Source organism: Callorhinus ursinus, unplaced genomic scaffold (genome assembly GCF_003265705.2).
Source record: "Callorhinus ursinus isolate GAN/ISIS: 27379988/994484 unplaced genomic scaffold, GSC_fseal_2.0 scaffold24, whole genome shotgun sequence".
Taxonomy (NCBI): domain Eukaryota; kingdom Metazoa; phylum Chordata; class Mammalia; order Carnivora; family Otariidae; genus Callorhinus; species Callorhinus ursinus.
In genome coordinates this window covers 5,819,761-5,837,457 of record NW_027397086.1, presented here as the reverse complement: position 1 = coordinate 5,837,457, position 17,697 = coordinate 5,819,761, and the positions used below count along the sequence as shown (strand labels likewise).

Sequence of the window (17,697 nt, the reverse complement as noted above, 5' to 3'; positions counted from 1 at the left end):
TGCTTCCTGTTGGTGTGGTGGTATTGGTTTATATACGTATTAGCAATGTATAAAAGTGCCATGTCTTTTGCATTTCTTCCTGATGAATCTCCTTCTTCTGTCTCCCTTATAGTCTGCTTCCTTGTGTATTAAGTCACTGCACTGCCATACTTGTGCAGGGAAGTGTAATAATTTTGACTGTGGATGTTGATCTCTACTATTAAAGAACCTCACCAAATATCCGTAGGGAAAAGATCAGTATGTATAAGTACAAGGGCAAAACTAGAAACCTGGAGGAACCTTGAAGGTAGATTAAAAAAAAAACAAACAAACCACATTTCCAGGAGAAGCACCAGTATCTGTATATATATAAAAGAGAAACAGTGAACACACAAAAGTGTGAGCAAAAATTTAGTTGAACAAGGAGAAACTTAAGGACCTCCCCCAACAAATGATAGAAAATGAAGCTGAGCCCAGAGTGCAAAAGAAGAGGCTGCTCAGTGAGTCCTCACTGCGTGCCAGATGCACAGAAAACTTGGTATGTGGAACTACGAGCATGTTGAGGCCATGAGATTTTAACATCTAACAAAGTGAATTAGAAGGGAAGAAAATTAAAGATGTTAAATTAAAATACCAGCGTAACCAGTATTTGCCAGATCTAGAAGAAATAGCAAATACATGTTTTTCTATTTTTAATTATCAACAATGTTGATACTGATACTGATTTTATCTTATTTAAGAGAGTTCTCTAACTTTCTGGCTCCCTAAATGAATTTATTGTTTTAGTATATTACAGTTTTCAAACCTTATTTATTTGCCTCTGAACGGGCAACAGATATAATTTTAAATTATTGTGAGTTAGTTTTATTACCCAGTTGAAATTATTCTGAAGTATATTTTTAAATGAAAGTGACAGCTTTAAAGTGTTTTGAGGGAGGAAATTAAAGTTGTGCATTTGAGTTAAGACAACCAAGAGCTCTGTCATGCTGTGGGTGTAATTCAGGACATCTAGGAATGAAATCTGTTCTTAAAAGAATTGATGGTAGTTTTAGGTTAGCATATAAAATCACGAAGCTGGTGCTCAGTTGAGTACTTGGCAGCTTATAGATGTTACTGTCATGTAAGTTACACTAGACACAGAGTGTGCACCACTGTGGATAAACAACAACAGGCGCAGGCGAAAAAGGCAGAATCCAAATGCAGACATGCAAGATGCCAATTTCCCCGCCTCCCCCTTCCCCAAGATGCCTTGTAACTGGTGTGGGGAACCTGCTTTTAAACAGATTTACAGAGGTTAATTGGGCTGGGATATTTTAGATTATGTTACACATTAATGAAAATGGTGATTTTGAGCTGTCATGACTCCAGTGCTTTTTATACCATGATAATTATTTTAAAACTTTGTCTTCTGTGTTGTTGAAAACATCTTGGCAGAAAGCCTATGTGACCTGATTAAACCTATGAATTGTCAGCTGTGATCTGTAGTTCTCAGATGAGGTTGCTGACTGGGCATCACTTAGGAAGTTCTTGATTTAAACACAAAGTTAGATTGAGACTTCTGTGCCCAGCACTGTATTGCCATTCCAGTGGTACATTTTTAGTATTCTATTTAGGGTCCCGATTTCACAGTTTGCAGACAACTGCTTAACAAATTCATTCACTAATATATATTTTTAAAGCATAGCTAATTACCTCATGATGTATGAATTTCTCTTCTCCCCCTAAAATTACACAGTGGAAGCTCCCCTCTAATCCTGTTTATTTTCTAATTTTTGGATATAGTTTGTGAATGAATTTTTCTGTGGGATTTTAAATTCTTGTTCTTCCAAAACATACAGAGAAACAGAATAACTACCTTTAGATGTGTCTGTTTTATATCCTTGGAATTATTTTTTTCCTTTCTCAAAATCCCAAATTTTTTACCCCCTTCACATTTTATGCTTAAATCCTCAAAATTTGGGAAGATTGATGTTAGCATATTCTGAGAAGCCAGAATTACCTTTTTCTAGGGATCCAATCTAGGATAAACTGAGAGGGGGTAATAATAGAAATTCTGGGGATGCATGTAAATATTCTCTCGAAAAGAATTTTCATACTTAAGCTTATTGATAAACGTGAACAAAGAAATTCTCAGCATGAATTGTAGTACGCTAATGTTGTTTGATCATTTTCTCAAATAAACAAAAATACTCACACTATTTGTCCTGTTTCTCGCTTCTTCTCTCTCTGTCTCTCTCTTCCTTTGAAGGTCTCAGCATCAGAGGAGCCCAGGAGGAGGACCCTCCCGATCCCCAGCTAATGAGACTGGACAATATGCTTTTGGCAGAAGGGGTTTCAGGTCCTGAGAAAGGTGGGGGATCGGCGGCAGCAGCTGCAGCCGCGGCAGCCTCTGGAGGTTCTTCAGATAACTCTATTGAACACTCAGATTACAGAGCCAAATTGACCCAGATCAGACAAATCTATCACACAGAACTGGAGAAATATGAACAGGTCAGCAGCCGCCACTCTCATAGTCCTGCACAAACCCTCTATTGCTCTTCTATTAGACTGCGCTAACCAATTCTGAGGGCTGTGAGGGGTAGGTGTTGACACAAAGAGCTAAATAAATAAGGTCAATGCAAAAACCCAAGTGAATTGTTGGATTCATGAAATGAAGTCCCTTTGAGATTTCAGAGGTGAAGTGAAACCTATTTTTGTCCCATCTACTTGTTTTAGTTTTATTCATTCCTCACATTCACGTGCCCTTACTACCACCCCTGCAGCCATCCTTCCCCTTTAACCTCACTGCTTGGTGCCCTTCAGAGCCCTGGCTAATTAACATTTACGCACTGGCCTTGTTCATGAGTTTTAACAACTTTTAAAGGGAAGCACTGCACAGAGAGCTGAGCTCTTCCTCCTATGCTGTGAGCTCCAGAATCCTCCCAGGAATTAATCCTTATAGATTGTGCCAGATTATAGTTGAGGGAGCTACCGTCACAAAGTAAGCAGGTTCTGGCCTTTCTCTCTGAAGAGGAGACTCCCGGGATAATTATAGGTACCTCCGGGCAGGGACTACTGGGCATTGTGTGCTAAATTCCTGAGTAGATAGAGGTGTGGATTACAAATGCTGTCCTCAGCAATTATGTTAACCACACTTCATTGAATCTAAGGTATCTTTGATTTTAAGCTGTGTCATTGTTTAGGTACCACCAAGAAAAAAGTTAACACTACCCAATTGAACTATAATATGCTATTGACTGTAAAATGCTTCCATACTTCACAGAGATGTTAAGGGGTGGGAAAAAATAAGTCGTAGATTCAATGAAGTCATGTAAAATGTTGGTAGTTCATTTTAAACTTACTTTAGTTGTTAGTTTCAACCTAAAAACCTTTTAGTTTGAAGGATTTTTCACTAGCAGGTAATTTTAAAAAGCATTATTATGGAAATATTTAAACGTACCCCCAAATAAAGGGAATATTATTACATTGAATCCTGTGAAACTGCCAAGTTTTTAGGTCAAAAGAGTTGTGTACTGGCAGTTTTATAGAGCTCAACCTAAAATTAAGCACTGCCTAGACACCCATCACCCAGATACATAATATCAGTATTTTGCCAGTCTTATTTTCTCTCTCACTCACACACACACACACACACACACACACACACACCTTGTTTTGGTTTTGGTGGAGTATTTTAAAGCAAGTCTTAAGCATCATACCATTTTACCCCCAAATACTTCACTGTGCGGTCAGGCACTTCATGAAGACCGAACACTTTAATGTGATGTGGGTGTCCTGGTCAGTTTTATTACTGATTTTTCTTCTGAGTTCCCTGCATAGTTTCAGTTGTATATGTTATTTTTTTCATTGCCTTCTCAAGTATTCTGGATATGGTGGTATTAAGCAAATGTTGGATTCTGTTCCAGAGGTGAGTGTGTTTTGAAGGAGGGTAGAAAGTTTATGTAGCTTGATGTTAAAATCCAATATAAATTAATATTATAAGATATTGTCTTTTTTTCCTGAATAGTACTTTCTGGGGTCTCAAACTGTATCTCTAGCCTCATTTGTAGGGATCATTTTTGGTGGAAGAAGTGCAAATAAGGATTTTGGAAAAATTATCTTATATATGTACATGCAAAAAATGGAGCTTTCTGATTTGACGTATGAATAATGGAGAGTAAACAAAAGAAGTCATGGTTGAAAAAGTTGCCCTGAGCATAAACAGAAGAAAATGGTTCCAATTCGTAGTATAATCTTAATCGCATAACTTTATGTTAAATACATCTATACATACTTAATAAATACCATCATTCACCTTGCATGGAAAGATCTATAGTATTTGGGGCCAAATGGCCCAACTTTTTGGATGAAGAATTAAGGTGGTTCCCTTGCTGTCTCCTGCCATGTTTCTTCATACCAGCTTCCTTTTTCTCTCTTGCCCTGTTGGAAATCAGGTGAGGCTGTCATCAGTCAGTGTCTTCAGGGGTTTTGTTTTGTTTTGAATTGTTTTGTTTTACTTTAAGAATACACACAGGTTCTTCAAAAGTTAATCTGTAGTATGTATTTTTGGATTTTTTTTTTGATTCAATATATTGGGAAATAATGGGTTTTAAAGCATAATAATGAATCTTATTTCTCGGTATATTCAGTAACCTAATAAAAACCACTTAAATGTATATTTCCTTGCTCATTTTTGACACTTTCTGAAGGAAAAATACAGGCATATGAAATTGCTGTAGTTTTATGGACAAATATATAGGTGGAGTGTGATGACTGGTTGGCTGATAACAGAATTTAAGTTTACAAATTTTCTTCTGTAGGTTCTGAATTGTTTTAGAAACAACGGAGCAGCATTTCATTCACTTGAGTTGTCTTTGGGGCTGGCTTTTATAGCTCTTTTCTCTGTAGTTCCCAAGTTATTTGATCAGTGAATTTTGACATAAGATAGTCAATTGTTTTTTACAAGTCTTTGGGATACAAGTTGTGGGCTCTATCTGGACTAGACCTTCCAGGGATATGCTTTGGAGCTACCAGGAGGGCCAAGCAGAACTGAATGAGATAAAAGGGTGGCATTTCCAAGATAGGTGGCATTATAATTTCCATTTTACAGATGAGAAAATGAGACTCAGGTTGAATGATTTGTCCAGTGTCACACATCTGGTTAGTGTCAGAATCAGGTATTGAAGTCAGTTTCTGACAATATGCCTTCCTTTTCCACTGAATTCTGCTGCTACTTACAAAGAATTGGAAAATAATTTAGTACATTCTGGTTTTCTCTCATTTGCTCATGTTGACTTGCATTTAGAATGGGATCAGAGTAGAGATGGAAAAAACAACCATTTTAATGACTTTCCAGAAATTATACTTTTCCTCCTAAAGGTGAACATGGGTATTTTGAGTGGCAGAGCTTATTAGTAATAGGAAGAACATGCATGTTAAGGCAGTGGCTTCATCAGAAAATTGTGTTGAGTCTTTTACTGAAAGAAATAAACTACATTGGAATCTTAGAGCTATTCACTCTACTGTGTTTTGCAATGAAGCTGTAATGAAAATGTATCTGAAGCCTGTTTAGATTTAGATTGCCATAAAATTAACAAACACTACCACTGCAGTAAATTAAAGTACCTTATAAACACAGCCACATTTACAAAGCTAAGCAGACTAGAGCTACAGTTTGAGCAAAATTAAATCCAAGCTGCAAGGCTCGGTTCTATATGCGTGTTTGAGGAATGGTACTGTCTTTAGATTCCTGTCCTTTTTCCCCCAGAAAATGTCCTTTGATCTTCTGTCTGGCTCAGATATAATGATTTTTGGTGATAACCATCTAAATTCACTTACAAACACTTTTGAAATATTAGGCATAGAATATATAGTAGAATATGATTCTTGAATATTACTACCACCCAAAACAAATCAAAACTATTTCACCTTTCAAAAAAAACAAAAAACAAAAACCTATTTCACTTCTCTTTTGTTGATCCTGACACCCAACAGGAATATAGAATTTTCAAAGTTTGCAGCAACTGTCTTGTAATACTTTGTTAAGGGGTGCATTGCTTCTCTCTTAAGAAGCCTGGTTGCCTCTTTGTCTTTTTGTTGATTAACGACAGGTTTTGGAAAATGCTTTTACTATAACTTTCAAATATGCTCTTAAGATTAAAGGCCCAAACTAGTAGAGTAAGTGAATTCCTAATGAACTTGAGCCAAGAGTCCTGGGAAGCCTGCTTTTAAAAATTGAAGGCCTTCTGGCTTCCTCCACCTCTCTACCAAAGGGAAATGGACACATTGGTTTTTGCAAATGAAATTTGACTTAGTCATTTGTTCTCAGTTAAAAAGAAAAAGATATATCATGCCCTGTGCTGCTCTCCCACTTGGCTTGTACCAGAAGAAATGCTTGTACACAGGCAATTCACTCCATAATTTACAACTGCTATAATAGAGATGACATATTGAAAGCTATCTACTATAATTATATTGAAATACATTTTTTGCTGAAGGCAAAAGTGTTGTAAGGGTCCCAACCCTCCCCAAGCATCTGGGAACCTGCTTTCTGAGTTCACAGATGTCTTTTGAATTCACCTCAAATCAGGTGAAGCACTGGAGCCAAGCATGCACACCGAATGTACCCAAGACCAATCAGATACCATTTAGCTACTAGAGGACTTTCAGACTATAGGCAATTAATTGTTGGGGGAATGGAGAATGAATGTGGAACCTAAACCATGGTAAAGGCATGTCCTTGTGCTTTTTGAGGATCTCAACATTTATGCGTTTAGATTCGCTGGCAAAATCTCCTTTGTAAAGGAGTTTTATTTTTATCAGATTAAAAAATGCTGATGTTATTACATTAGAGATTGTGTAGCCCAAAAACTCCTAATCCCATTTTGCTATTTGTTCTTACTAGGTAAGCAGGAAAGACAAAAGGGTCCTATCTGATGGAAACTTTATATTTCATTTTACCAAGCAAGGCTTTGTCATGCTCCAAGGGAAGAGTTTTACTTCTTGTCAGCTTTCATGCTGGGTCTTTTCCTTGGCTGGAAAGAGTGTTTGAATGTTCCCTTTTTTTCCTTCAAGTTTCTGCTTTATTAGTTCTACATGCCAAATGTATCTTTGACCACAAAGTTGATTAATAAAATGAATTGTTTTATATTTGAATATTCTTTTGTTTTCAACTTCCATCTGTACTGTTCAGGCAGTGGGAAGTCCTGAATATAATAACTGTATTAAGTAATCAGAGTAGGGACTGCTTGCAGAATAGCTAGCATATGCAAAATATGAATTTCATATAATTGCCATTTTCATTGTCAATAACTGCCATTTATTAAGTATTAATTATGTCTTAGGCTCTGTGCAAAGAACTTAACATATGTAATGTACTCCTTACATAAACCTCATGAGATAGGCCCCTAAATCATGTAATTAGGTAAGATGTGTTGAGATACAGTAGATATTTCATCTTTGTGGCTGTTCCCTACTCATATTGGTCACCTTCTACTTGGCTTAGAAAAAAATCTTTAAATGTTGACTTTTATCCTAAAACAAGAAGAATTTGTTGATTTAATAAGCATCCCATAAATACAAAATCTATGATATCGGACTAGAGTTACTTGCAAGGTTATAAAGACATCTAGAAAATGGATACATGCAAATTTGAGAGGCAATAACTTTGAAAAGAGATTTATTCTTTCTTTAAAAAGTAGATTTTAGAATGGGAGTATCATGATCGGTTGACTGCAATCAGCTTCTCCGGATGGTTACAAAAGACCAATTCAGTTTTTAGATCTGATCACTGACCCATTTTAAAGCTTCCTCTAAAATTAGTGCTTGCTCACTGTCTGATTTTGTATGTTTACATTCAATGATGTGAATTTACAGGCAAGAAAGGGGTTGTATCTTGAATTCACAATGAAAAAAAGCACCACCACAAAACAAATGAAACTTTAACAAAGTTAAACAAACCTGAAAGTTCAACAGACCTGAAAACTTTTAATTTTGAGTGTAAATGAAATATGTATGGATATAGAGGAGACAGTTTTACTAGCCAACAAATATCATTAAAATCATCATAAATCAGATATTTCAGATCTTCAATTGGTTTTGGATTATTAAGGAGAAAGGAACAAATGGCAAGGAGAAATTCTCATAGATAAGAGCTGATTGAAAATATTTTTTTCAGATGAAGCTTTTCATACTTTATGTTCATTTAACTATGTTATTGCTAGGTGTGTTTTAAAACACAAACAAAAATGCATCCTTAGGTAGGTTTCAACAGCTGGATTAAAAGAAAAAGAGGTTTCTGCCATTACTTTAAATCAGAAAATTCAAGGAATCAAAACTCTTATTTCCTGAATATTCCAATTAAACAAGGTGTTTCTACATTTGTATTGTGGACATTGACCAGAAAAATTTTAACTGATACTTTCACTTGGAAAAATAATAAGGCAATGAAAAATTTCTCCAGTGTCTATTTTAATAGTCTTACAGGTATGACAGAGGTTGTGATAAATGTTTGAAGCGAATATCCCACCTTATAAACAGCATTGATGCTAGTGTGTGGTTGGGTGGCCCTTCAAAACAACTCTGCAATCATTTGATCATTCTCACTGCATTTATATGTTTAAAAAATATATACCTTTTAAGGAATAGAAGATGAGGCAGTACTGTGCTCTGCTGTGAAACTGGTACAGAGGATGCTGTAAATGAGGCTGTAATTTACTTTCAGTGGTATAAAGGAAAAAAATCACTTTGCCTAAAGTGTATGCATCTTTCTTAAGGGTGTACCCAGATTTTAATTATCTAAATGTAAATACTTAACGAATTTTACTTAGAGTAATGAGCTAAAGTGCATACTACATAAATGAGATGTTCTAATTAATCATGTATGAACTACTGGTTTAAAGAAAAGCTATGTGAATTCTGTGAATGTTGGGCTATTGCCAAATTGCTAATCAGCATTTGCATTCATAGATGAGTTCACTTAATAAGTTGTGAGACATTCAGCAAATGTTTTAGGAAATTATGAGTTTTCAGATGCAGAAACTTTTTGCTTTTAACGCTTTTTTTCCTACATCCTTCCTAGAAACCATAGGCAAACATTCTTTCTGGAGAGATTAAAATGCAGCCAGAGAAAAACTTAAGAGAGCTAACATCTCAGGTATCATTCACATAGGAGTTTTGAACTATTTATCAGGACATACACCCTATCAAAGATATATGTTACCATAATGTGCGAGCTAGGTTTTTGGGAATTTGCAGTGTTATATGTGCAAATTAAAAATGCTTCCATAGTCCAGTACAGTGGTTCTCAGACTTTTTGGTCTTAAAACCTAGACTCTTAAAAGTTTTGAGAGACCCCTAAGAGCTTTTATTTGGTGGATTGTATCTGTCAACATTTATTATAAGAGAAATTAAAACTGAGAAAAATTTAAAGTATTTATTAATTAATCTTAAAATAATAATAAATCATTATATGTTAACCTAAGTAACATTTTTGTAAAAACCTGTATTTCCCCCAAAAGCTCAGCATCTTTTGAGAATAATGACGTTTTTACATTCTTGCCAAACTCTTTAATGTTGGGCTCAATAGAAGTCACCTGGATCTTACACGTGCTTCTGCAGTCAGTCTGCTATAACGTGGCTGAAGTATACAAAGAGCACCTGGATCTGACCTCGCACAAACATGGCACTGGAAAAGGCAGGAGTATATGGTAATAGCCTTTTCAGGTAGCTGTGGACTTTCTTCTTTGATATTACACCAAAAGTTGACAAGTAATTCCTTAAAGGTTAGTTATAATGCAGAGTTTGAAACCATATCGATTAATTCTTTGCACTCTGTTTCTTTAAAATCCGTTGGTCTAATATGCAGTTCGAATGGATCTTCTACCTGTGCATGTTTTTGTAACATCATGCATTGATCATTTGGAAAATACTGGTTCACTGAGTTACGTACATTTTCCAGTGTTGACACATTTCATTTTATAATACCAAAATACAGTTAACTAGTATCAACACCAAGCTAATCAGAAAGTTGACTGGGAAACTGTGAAACTCACGATGGTGGATGCAGATTTTCCAAAATTCTAATTTTCACTTGAAAACTCAAATTTTGTTAGGATACACACTACTTATGTCAGCTCTTTTGCTTGACAGGCACACTTCTTTTTTGAGAGGACATCTGCCAAATACCCAAGTCTGAATAATTATAATTTGGTCGTTTTACTTTAAAAAAAAAAATGGTGTTCCATGAAAAAAGCAGCTTTAGCTCACAACTTAAACAGTCACACAAGTGCTTTTTCTCAAGATAACTATCCGTTGATATGCAGTAGAAATGCTTTTTGTTTGTTTCCTGTTTTGTAACAGGGAATATTATAGACATAGTAAAGGCTTGAGATGTAATAAAATAATAATTTCTCTTGCTTCACCAAGGACATTCGTAAATGAAACTGTCTTTTTGTGTGTGTTTGTGTGAACGCATGGTGGGGAAGAATTAAAAAAGAAACATCAAAGATTACTCAGGATGTGGTTTCCAAAGAGTTTTTCTTAGCACATGGGTCCCCAAGATGCCATAGAACTGTGCTGTCCAGTCTGGTTGCCACTAGCCATGGGTAGTTGTTGAGACTTGAAATCTGACTAGTTTGAATTGAGATGTACTGTCAATGTACTGGATTAGAAAGTGTACCCCAGAAAATAATGTAACATACTTCATTAACCGTGTTTTAAAAATATTGATTATGTGTTGAAATGTTAATAGTTTTCATATAGTGGGTTAAATAAAATATATTTTTAAAATTAATTTCACCTGATTCTTTATTTTTTTAATGTGGCTACTGGAGGTTTTTTTCTTTTTAATTTCATATGTGGCTTGCATTGTATCTCTTTTGGACAGCACTACTCTAGAGAAAAGAGATTTTTGTGTCCATATTTATTTGGGAAAAGTTGGCTATCCCATTCCCCCTTAAAGATTTATTCTGCATATTGCCATATAAGTGTCGTGGAGTCTTGCAAAAACAAGCAAACAAAAATCTTTAAAAATTTTGGTTAACTCAGCATTTTCCAAAATACTGTATTTTTGGACCATGTGTTAACATTCTCTAGAACTAGCTATAGAAGCACATACTTTCTGATCCCAATGTGGGGACATGGTGCTAGTCTAATTTTCTTCATTTTATTGATGAGAAAACAGAGGGCGAGAGTTTGTCAAATTATAGAATTTTGAAATTATATGAACATCTCTTTAGAGAAAGTGCAAGAAAAAAATATACATATATTTCTTGGCAGGGTGACCACTTGTTTTCAGTTTGGCATAAGATAGTGTAAGTAATGGGGACAATCTTAAGTTTATTTTTATTTTGGTTTCCTTAAAGATAGAAAGAAGTTCTGGTTTTAGAGCTACACAGTTCTTTAACATTTTACTGTGTCATAAACTAGGGCAATAATTCTTAGCCTTTTTTAGTTGTAAACTGGCTAAGAATCTGAAAAGAAAACAAAACACAGATTGTTCCTTCAGGTGTTACACATTTGCACACAACTTGGATAAAATTTCAGGGAGTCATAGACATTCTACACTTAACCAAGATCTGCAAGTGAAGAATTCTTCACATATGGTGCAGCGATAATGTACTAACAGATATTAATGAACATTACTCTCAAATTGTAAATAAAACTGACCCATTAGTAGATGCTCATTGGATGCCTACTCTCTGTCTATACTGCACAATTCTATACTCTGAAGAATCCTGTAAGTGTAACATTAGGGTCACTGCTCACTTAAATTGCTTAAGACTTAAAACATACAGGGTGGGGGAAGCACCCTTTATCTGGTAAGCAAGACTCCTTTTACCTCACCTTAGAAATATTTATAGAAAAGCTCCATAATGCTTAGAGTAACTGAAACACCCAGTGTACTTACTTGAAAGGTTAGTTCTCTAATGAGCAGTTAGAAAAACCATCATGTGCTATATGTGAGCAATGTTCAGGATATCTGTAGGGAAGTGGACATTATTAAAGCTTCAAACTATGTCTTGCCGTGATCAATGATTGTTCTGTCTGCTTGCCCTACCAGGGGCATCTGTGCCGTAAGATACAGAATCTCTGTCTTGCCTTTTTAATGAAAATGCCAGAAGATGTTCTTTTTATTCAAGGGTATAGACTGAGGATTTATTTACCAAAGCAGTAGTAGATTTCAGTGTAGGCCCCATTACTTGGTTTTATCGATCTAAAAGAATATAGGTGAACTGAAAAGGGGTTGAGGGTTGTTAAAAGTTTGAGACCCAAATCTGATCCTTAGTTTCCTGCTGCAACTCCCCTGAAGAATTGAGCTGCTTTACCCATTGTCCACAGATGGCTCATATCTACTGATAAGGCCGACACCACAGCCAAATTATTCCAGGACATTGGCATGCTTGGCATCCAAGGCCCTTTATGTCCTTCCATGGACCTGAATCCCTCTTCTTCTCTGCATATACTCTCTCATCCTCTCAACTTGCTGCATATCATTATTTCCAGGTTTTTCTTGTGCCTAGCATTCTTCCTAATTTCCACCTTTATCCACCTTTCAAAAATCCTACCCATTCTTTAAAGCCCAAATGTCACTCTGCCATGAAGCGTGATGTGATCTCTGCCTCCAGATGAGACTACTCCCTCCTTGGAACTTAGGAAACACTCATATCTTCTGTGACACTTTGCACAGACTGCTTGTTTGAGAATTATTTTCTTATATATATTTTATCCTACTAAAGACCAAGTCCACATCTTGCTCATTTCTCTATACCTTAGTAGCATCGGGAAGAGTTTGCACCCCATAGCCCTTCGGTAAAAATTTGCTGAATAAATGTAAAACCCCAGAGAAAAATAGGAGGTGCATAGTATTGACAATACACACATATTCATATCTATAAATAAGAGTTGGTAGAGCGTATCCTCCAATGGGAAAACCTCATTTTGGAACTGGGAAAAGGGTGGGTGGAAGGACAGTTGAGTGCTATGCCTCCTTTGCATGTTGGGCCATTCATAGTTTCAGAATTCTTGCTGCCCCAGCTAACTACCACTGCCATTTGACAAGTGTCTTAGTTTTCATTTTCCCCTACCCACTGCATAATACCACTGGCAATTGCAAATGAAGTGGAAATTTAGATGTTAATGTTTGGGTATGATAATATAAAATACCAGATTCCTAAGGAGTGACTTTTTTTTCCCTCCTTTACAGGCATGTAATGAATTCACTACACATGTGATGAACCTTCTCCGAGAGCAGAGTAGAACACGTCCCATTTCCCCAAAAGAGATTGAAAGAATGGTGGGCATCATCCATCGAAAATTTAGTTCCATTCAGATGCAGCTCAAACAAAGCACTTGTGAAGCAGTTATGATTTTAAGATCAAGGTTCCTTGATGCCAGGTATGTGAGGCCACAAATCTGTTGCATGGCTTTTTTTCCTTTTCCCTTTCACTCGTATATTATTTTCTGTAAAACTGCCTACTTGGTCTTAGATTCTTCTTTAATTTGGCTAGAAGAGCTCTTCTCTACAATGGATAGGTAGTTCACCTCCTGGGGCCTGCACTGCGAGGCCTCCTCTTGTCTGGGAGTGGTCCTACTATTAGCTACCAATTTGAGGACTCAGAAAACAGATAGGAGTAGTGCTGCTACTAATGACTTAGGAAGACGTAGCCTTTAATTCTGATTCAAAAAGTATTTTTAAGGATAATTTTCAGTTTGTAACTCTGTTTTAACAAGGTTTGCTTTCTAAGAATTTCTTGATGTTTCGTTACCTGTGCCTATTATAAGACAATACTTGGAAACACTGATACTCCCAAGAAGGAAGTGGTGTTGTAGTTAATAGCAATGACCACAAAACCCCAAATACTGTTTTTCCAAATCAAGGAAGAAAGCCTATGAGTCTCTTCTGTAAGGATGAAAATTTCCCTTCTATCTGAAACTTTCAAGTTTGGCAGGAGTTTTAATCAATTGTATATGACGTGTTGAACTTACTAGATGATGTAATAGAATTGTCTGGCTCCTACGGTGTGCTGCCTCTGCGGAGATGCCTCTTGGGCATTGCTAAAGTTTGTGATCAGTCTTCAGCTTTGGAAAGGAGTTTCTGTTTTGTTTTGCTTTCTCTCTCTTGCAATCTGACAGAGGCGGTAATTATCATCCAAATTTTACAATATTAAAGAAAATAACTACGTTAGCTTCTCAACTGGAAAACAAGATGTGTGGGACAGTGTTTATGCCAGAGCTCTTCCTTAGAGCCAAACAGAGAAACGTATGCCACCTGACTATACTACCATTCTCCTAGTTAAGGAAAGCCCTGTATCATTTTTGGTTCCTTCTTCCATACTGAATTAGTCACCAAAACTCACCAATGCTTGGTTTTCAGGATTGCCCCTTTTAGCTCTTTCTTTCCACCCTCACACTACTTGGCCCATCCTTTTGTACCTGGACTAGCCCAGTTCCCTCCTAGGTCTCCCTGTCTCCAGTCTTGGTCCCTTTCTTGCCCCTCCCTCTGCACCCCTTCTCTGGTTCTGGCACCCATGATGCCCTAATTGCTTTGCTTAAAAACCACAGTAGCTTTTCAGTTCTGGATAACTCACATACGCACTACTTAACCTAGCATTTAAGGCCTTACATGACCTGTTCCTGCCTCAATTACTTTTTTGTTGTTAAGATTCTCTGAAGTTTTATTCTATTTTTTTCCTATTTAAAAATTCCCATGGTCACTATGGAAAATTGGAAAATCTATAGAATAGAAAGATGCAGGATAAAAGACAACCACATTTTTGCTACTTAAAAAAAATCACCCTAAATGCTTTAGAATATTTGCTTCTGGTTTGGGGGCTTTAAAAAAATGTTCTTGTGGGCGCCTGGGTGGCTCAGTTGGTTAAGCGACTGCCTTCAGCTCCGGTCATGATCCTGGAGGTCCGGGATCGAGTCCCGCATCAGGCTCCCTCCTCAGCAGGGAGTCTGCTTCTCCCTCGGACCCTCTTCCCTCTCGTGCTCTCTAACTCTCATTCTCTCTCTCTCATATAAATAAATAAAATCTTTAGAAAAAAATGTTCTTGTGATGGTACAATATGCATGATTTGGTTTGCTTTTTAAAAAATTTACCATGAATAAATAACATTTTTATATAATATAATCTCTAATTTTAAATATTTTAATAATTGAAATCTACCAAATGGATATATGATAAATAATTTACCTAGCTATTCCTTCATTTTTTGAGCATTTAAGTTGTCCCTATTAATTTCCATGATAGTTTCTTTCTTCTTTCCTTCCTTCCTTTCTTCCTTCCTTCTACAGGTATTTACTTATGCTGAAGATTTTAAAAGTAAACAAGATAGGTTAACGTATTTGCCCAAGGGGCACCTGGGTGGCTCAGTCTTTAAGTGTCTGCCTTCCGCTCTTCAGCTCAGGTCATGATTGCAGGGTCCTGGGATCAAGCCCCACTTCCAGCTCCCTGCTCAGTGGGAAGCCTGCTTCTCCCTCTCCCACTCTTGTGTTCCCTTTCTCACTGTGTCTCTTTCTGTCAAATAAATAAATAAAATCTTTAAAAACAAAACAAAACATATTTGCCCCAGTTGGAGCTTGCATTCTACTTGGGGAAATAGACAGTCAACAAGTAAACAAATACAGGCATACGTCAGAGATACTGCAGATTGGGTTCTAGATCACCGCAGTAAAGTGAGTATCACGATAAAGTGAATCAAATGAATTTTTTGGCTTCCCAGTGCATATAAAAGTTATGTTTACACTGTACTATAGTCTGTTAAGTGCGCAATAGCATTATGTCTGAAAGAAAACTACATGCCTTAATTAAAAAATACTTCGTTGCTAAAAAATGCTGTCATCTGAGCTTCCAGCAAGTTACAGTCTTTTTGCTGGTGGAGGGTCTTGCCTCAGTGTTGATGCTGCTGACTGATCGGGGTGGTGGTTGCTGAAGGCTGGGGTGGCTGGGACAATTTCTTATACAACAGTGAAGTTTGCTGCATGACTAATTCTTCACAGACAATTTCTCTGTGGCATGTGATGCCTTTCAGTAGCATTTTACTCACAATATAGCTTCTTTCAAAATTGGAGTCAGTCTTCTCAAGCCCTGCTGCTGATTTATCAACTAAGTTGATATAATATTCTAAGTCCTTTGTTGTCATTTCAACCATCTTCATGGCATCTTCACCAGGAGTAGATTCCATCTCAAGAAATCACTTTTTGCTCATCCATAAGAAGCAACTCCTCATCTGTTCAAGTTTTATCATGGGATTGCAGCAATTCCATCCACTTCAGGCTCCACTTCTAATCTGAGTTTTCTTGATATTTCCACCATGGCTGCAGTGACTTCCTCCACTAAAAAGTCATTATGAGTGTTATGAACACTCAAATTCCTGTTAATGTTGGTATTTTGATCTCTTCCCATGAATCATGAATGTTCATAATGGCCTCAGAATGGGGAATCCTTTCCAGAAGGTTTTCAATTTACTTTGCCCAGATCCAGCAGAGAAATCACCATCTCTTGCAGTTGTATCTTTACAGAATGTATTTCTTAAATAGTAAGACTTGAAAGTCAAAATTGCTCCTTGATCCATGGACTTGCAGAATGGATGTTGTGTTAGCAGGCATGAAGACATAATCTCATTGTCGATCTCCATCATTGCTCTTGGGTAACCAGGTGCATTGTCAATGAGGAGTAATATTTTGAAAGCAATCTTTTTTTTCTGAGCAGTAGATCTTAACAGTGAGCTTTAATATATTCAATAAACCATGTCGTAAACAGATATGCTGTCATCCAGGCTTTGTTGTTCCACTGATAGAGCACAGGCAGAGTAGATTTAACATAACTCTAAGGGCCCTACTATTTTTGGAATGGTCAGTGAGCACTGACCAGCTGTATTAGCTCCTAACCAGAGAACCAGCCTATTCTTTGAAGCTTTATTTTTTTTTTTTTAAAGATTTTATTTATTTGACAGAGAGAGACACAGCCAGAGAGGAAACACAAGCAGGGAGAATGGGAGAGGGAAAAGCAGGCTTCCCACTAAGCAGGGAGCCAGATGCAGGGCTCGATCCCAGGACCCTGGGATCACGACCCTAGCCGAAGGCAGACGCGTAACGGCTGAGCCACCCACGCGCCCCTCTTTGAAGCTTTAAGGCCAGGCATTGACTTCTCCTCTCTAGCTATGAAAGTCCTAGATGGCATCTTCTTCCAACAATATAAGGTTGTTTTGTCCACACTGAAAATCTGTTGTTTAGTGTAGTCACCTGCATTGATGCGCTTAGCTAGGTGTTCTGGATAACTTGCTGCAGCTTCTCCATCAGCACTTGCTGCTTTACCTTGCACTTTTATATAATGGAGGTGGCTTCTTTCCTTAAACCTCATGAACCAACCTCTACTAGCTTCAGAGTTTTCTTCTGCAGCTTCCACCCCTCTCTTAGCCTTCATAGAATTGAAAAGTGTTAGGGCCTTGCTCTAGATTAGGCTTTGGCTTAAGAGAATATGTTCTGGCCTGTTTGATCTTCTATCCAGACCACTAAAACTTCTTCCATCAGCAATAAGGTTGTTTTCACGTTCTTATCATTCATGTGTTCATTGGGATAGCATTTTCAGTTTCCTTTGCATTCACAACTTGGTTGACTGTTTGGCTCAAGAGGCCTAGTTTTTGGCCTGTTTTACCAAGCTTAATGAAGACATGGCTTCTTCACTAAGCTTAATCATTTCTAGCTTTTGATTTCAAGTGAGAGATGTGCAACTCT

General features: G+C 37.0%; 1 protein-coding gene across 2 annotated transcripts in view; it reads left to right on the top strand.

Annotated features, from left to right (window-relative positions):
* PBX3 (PBX homeobox 3) overlaps positions 1–17,697 on the top strand; it is a 205,940-nt gene that overhangs the window by 152,156 nt on the left and 36,087 nt on the right. For both annotated transcript variants that reach the window (XM_025888466.2, XM_025888464.2), the window contains exons 3-4: positions 2,228–2,469; positions 13,163–13,353. In XM_025888466.2, the coding sequence (XP_025744251.1) occupies positions 2,228–2,469; positions 13,163–13,353 (433 nt within the window). The remainder of the gene's footprint in view (positions 1–2,227; positions 2,470–13,162; positions 13,354–17,697) is intronic.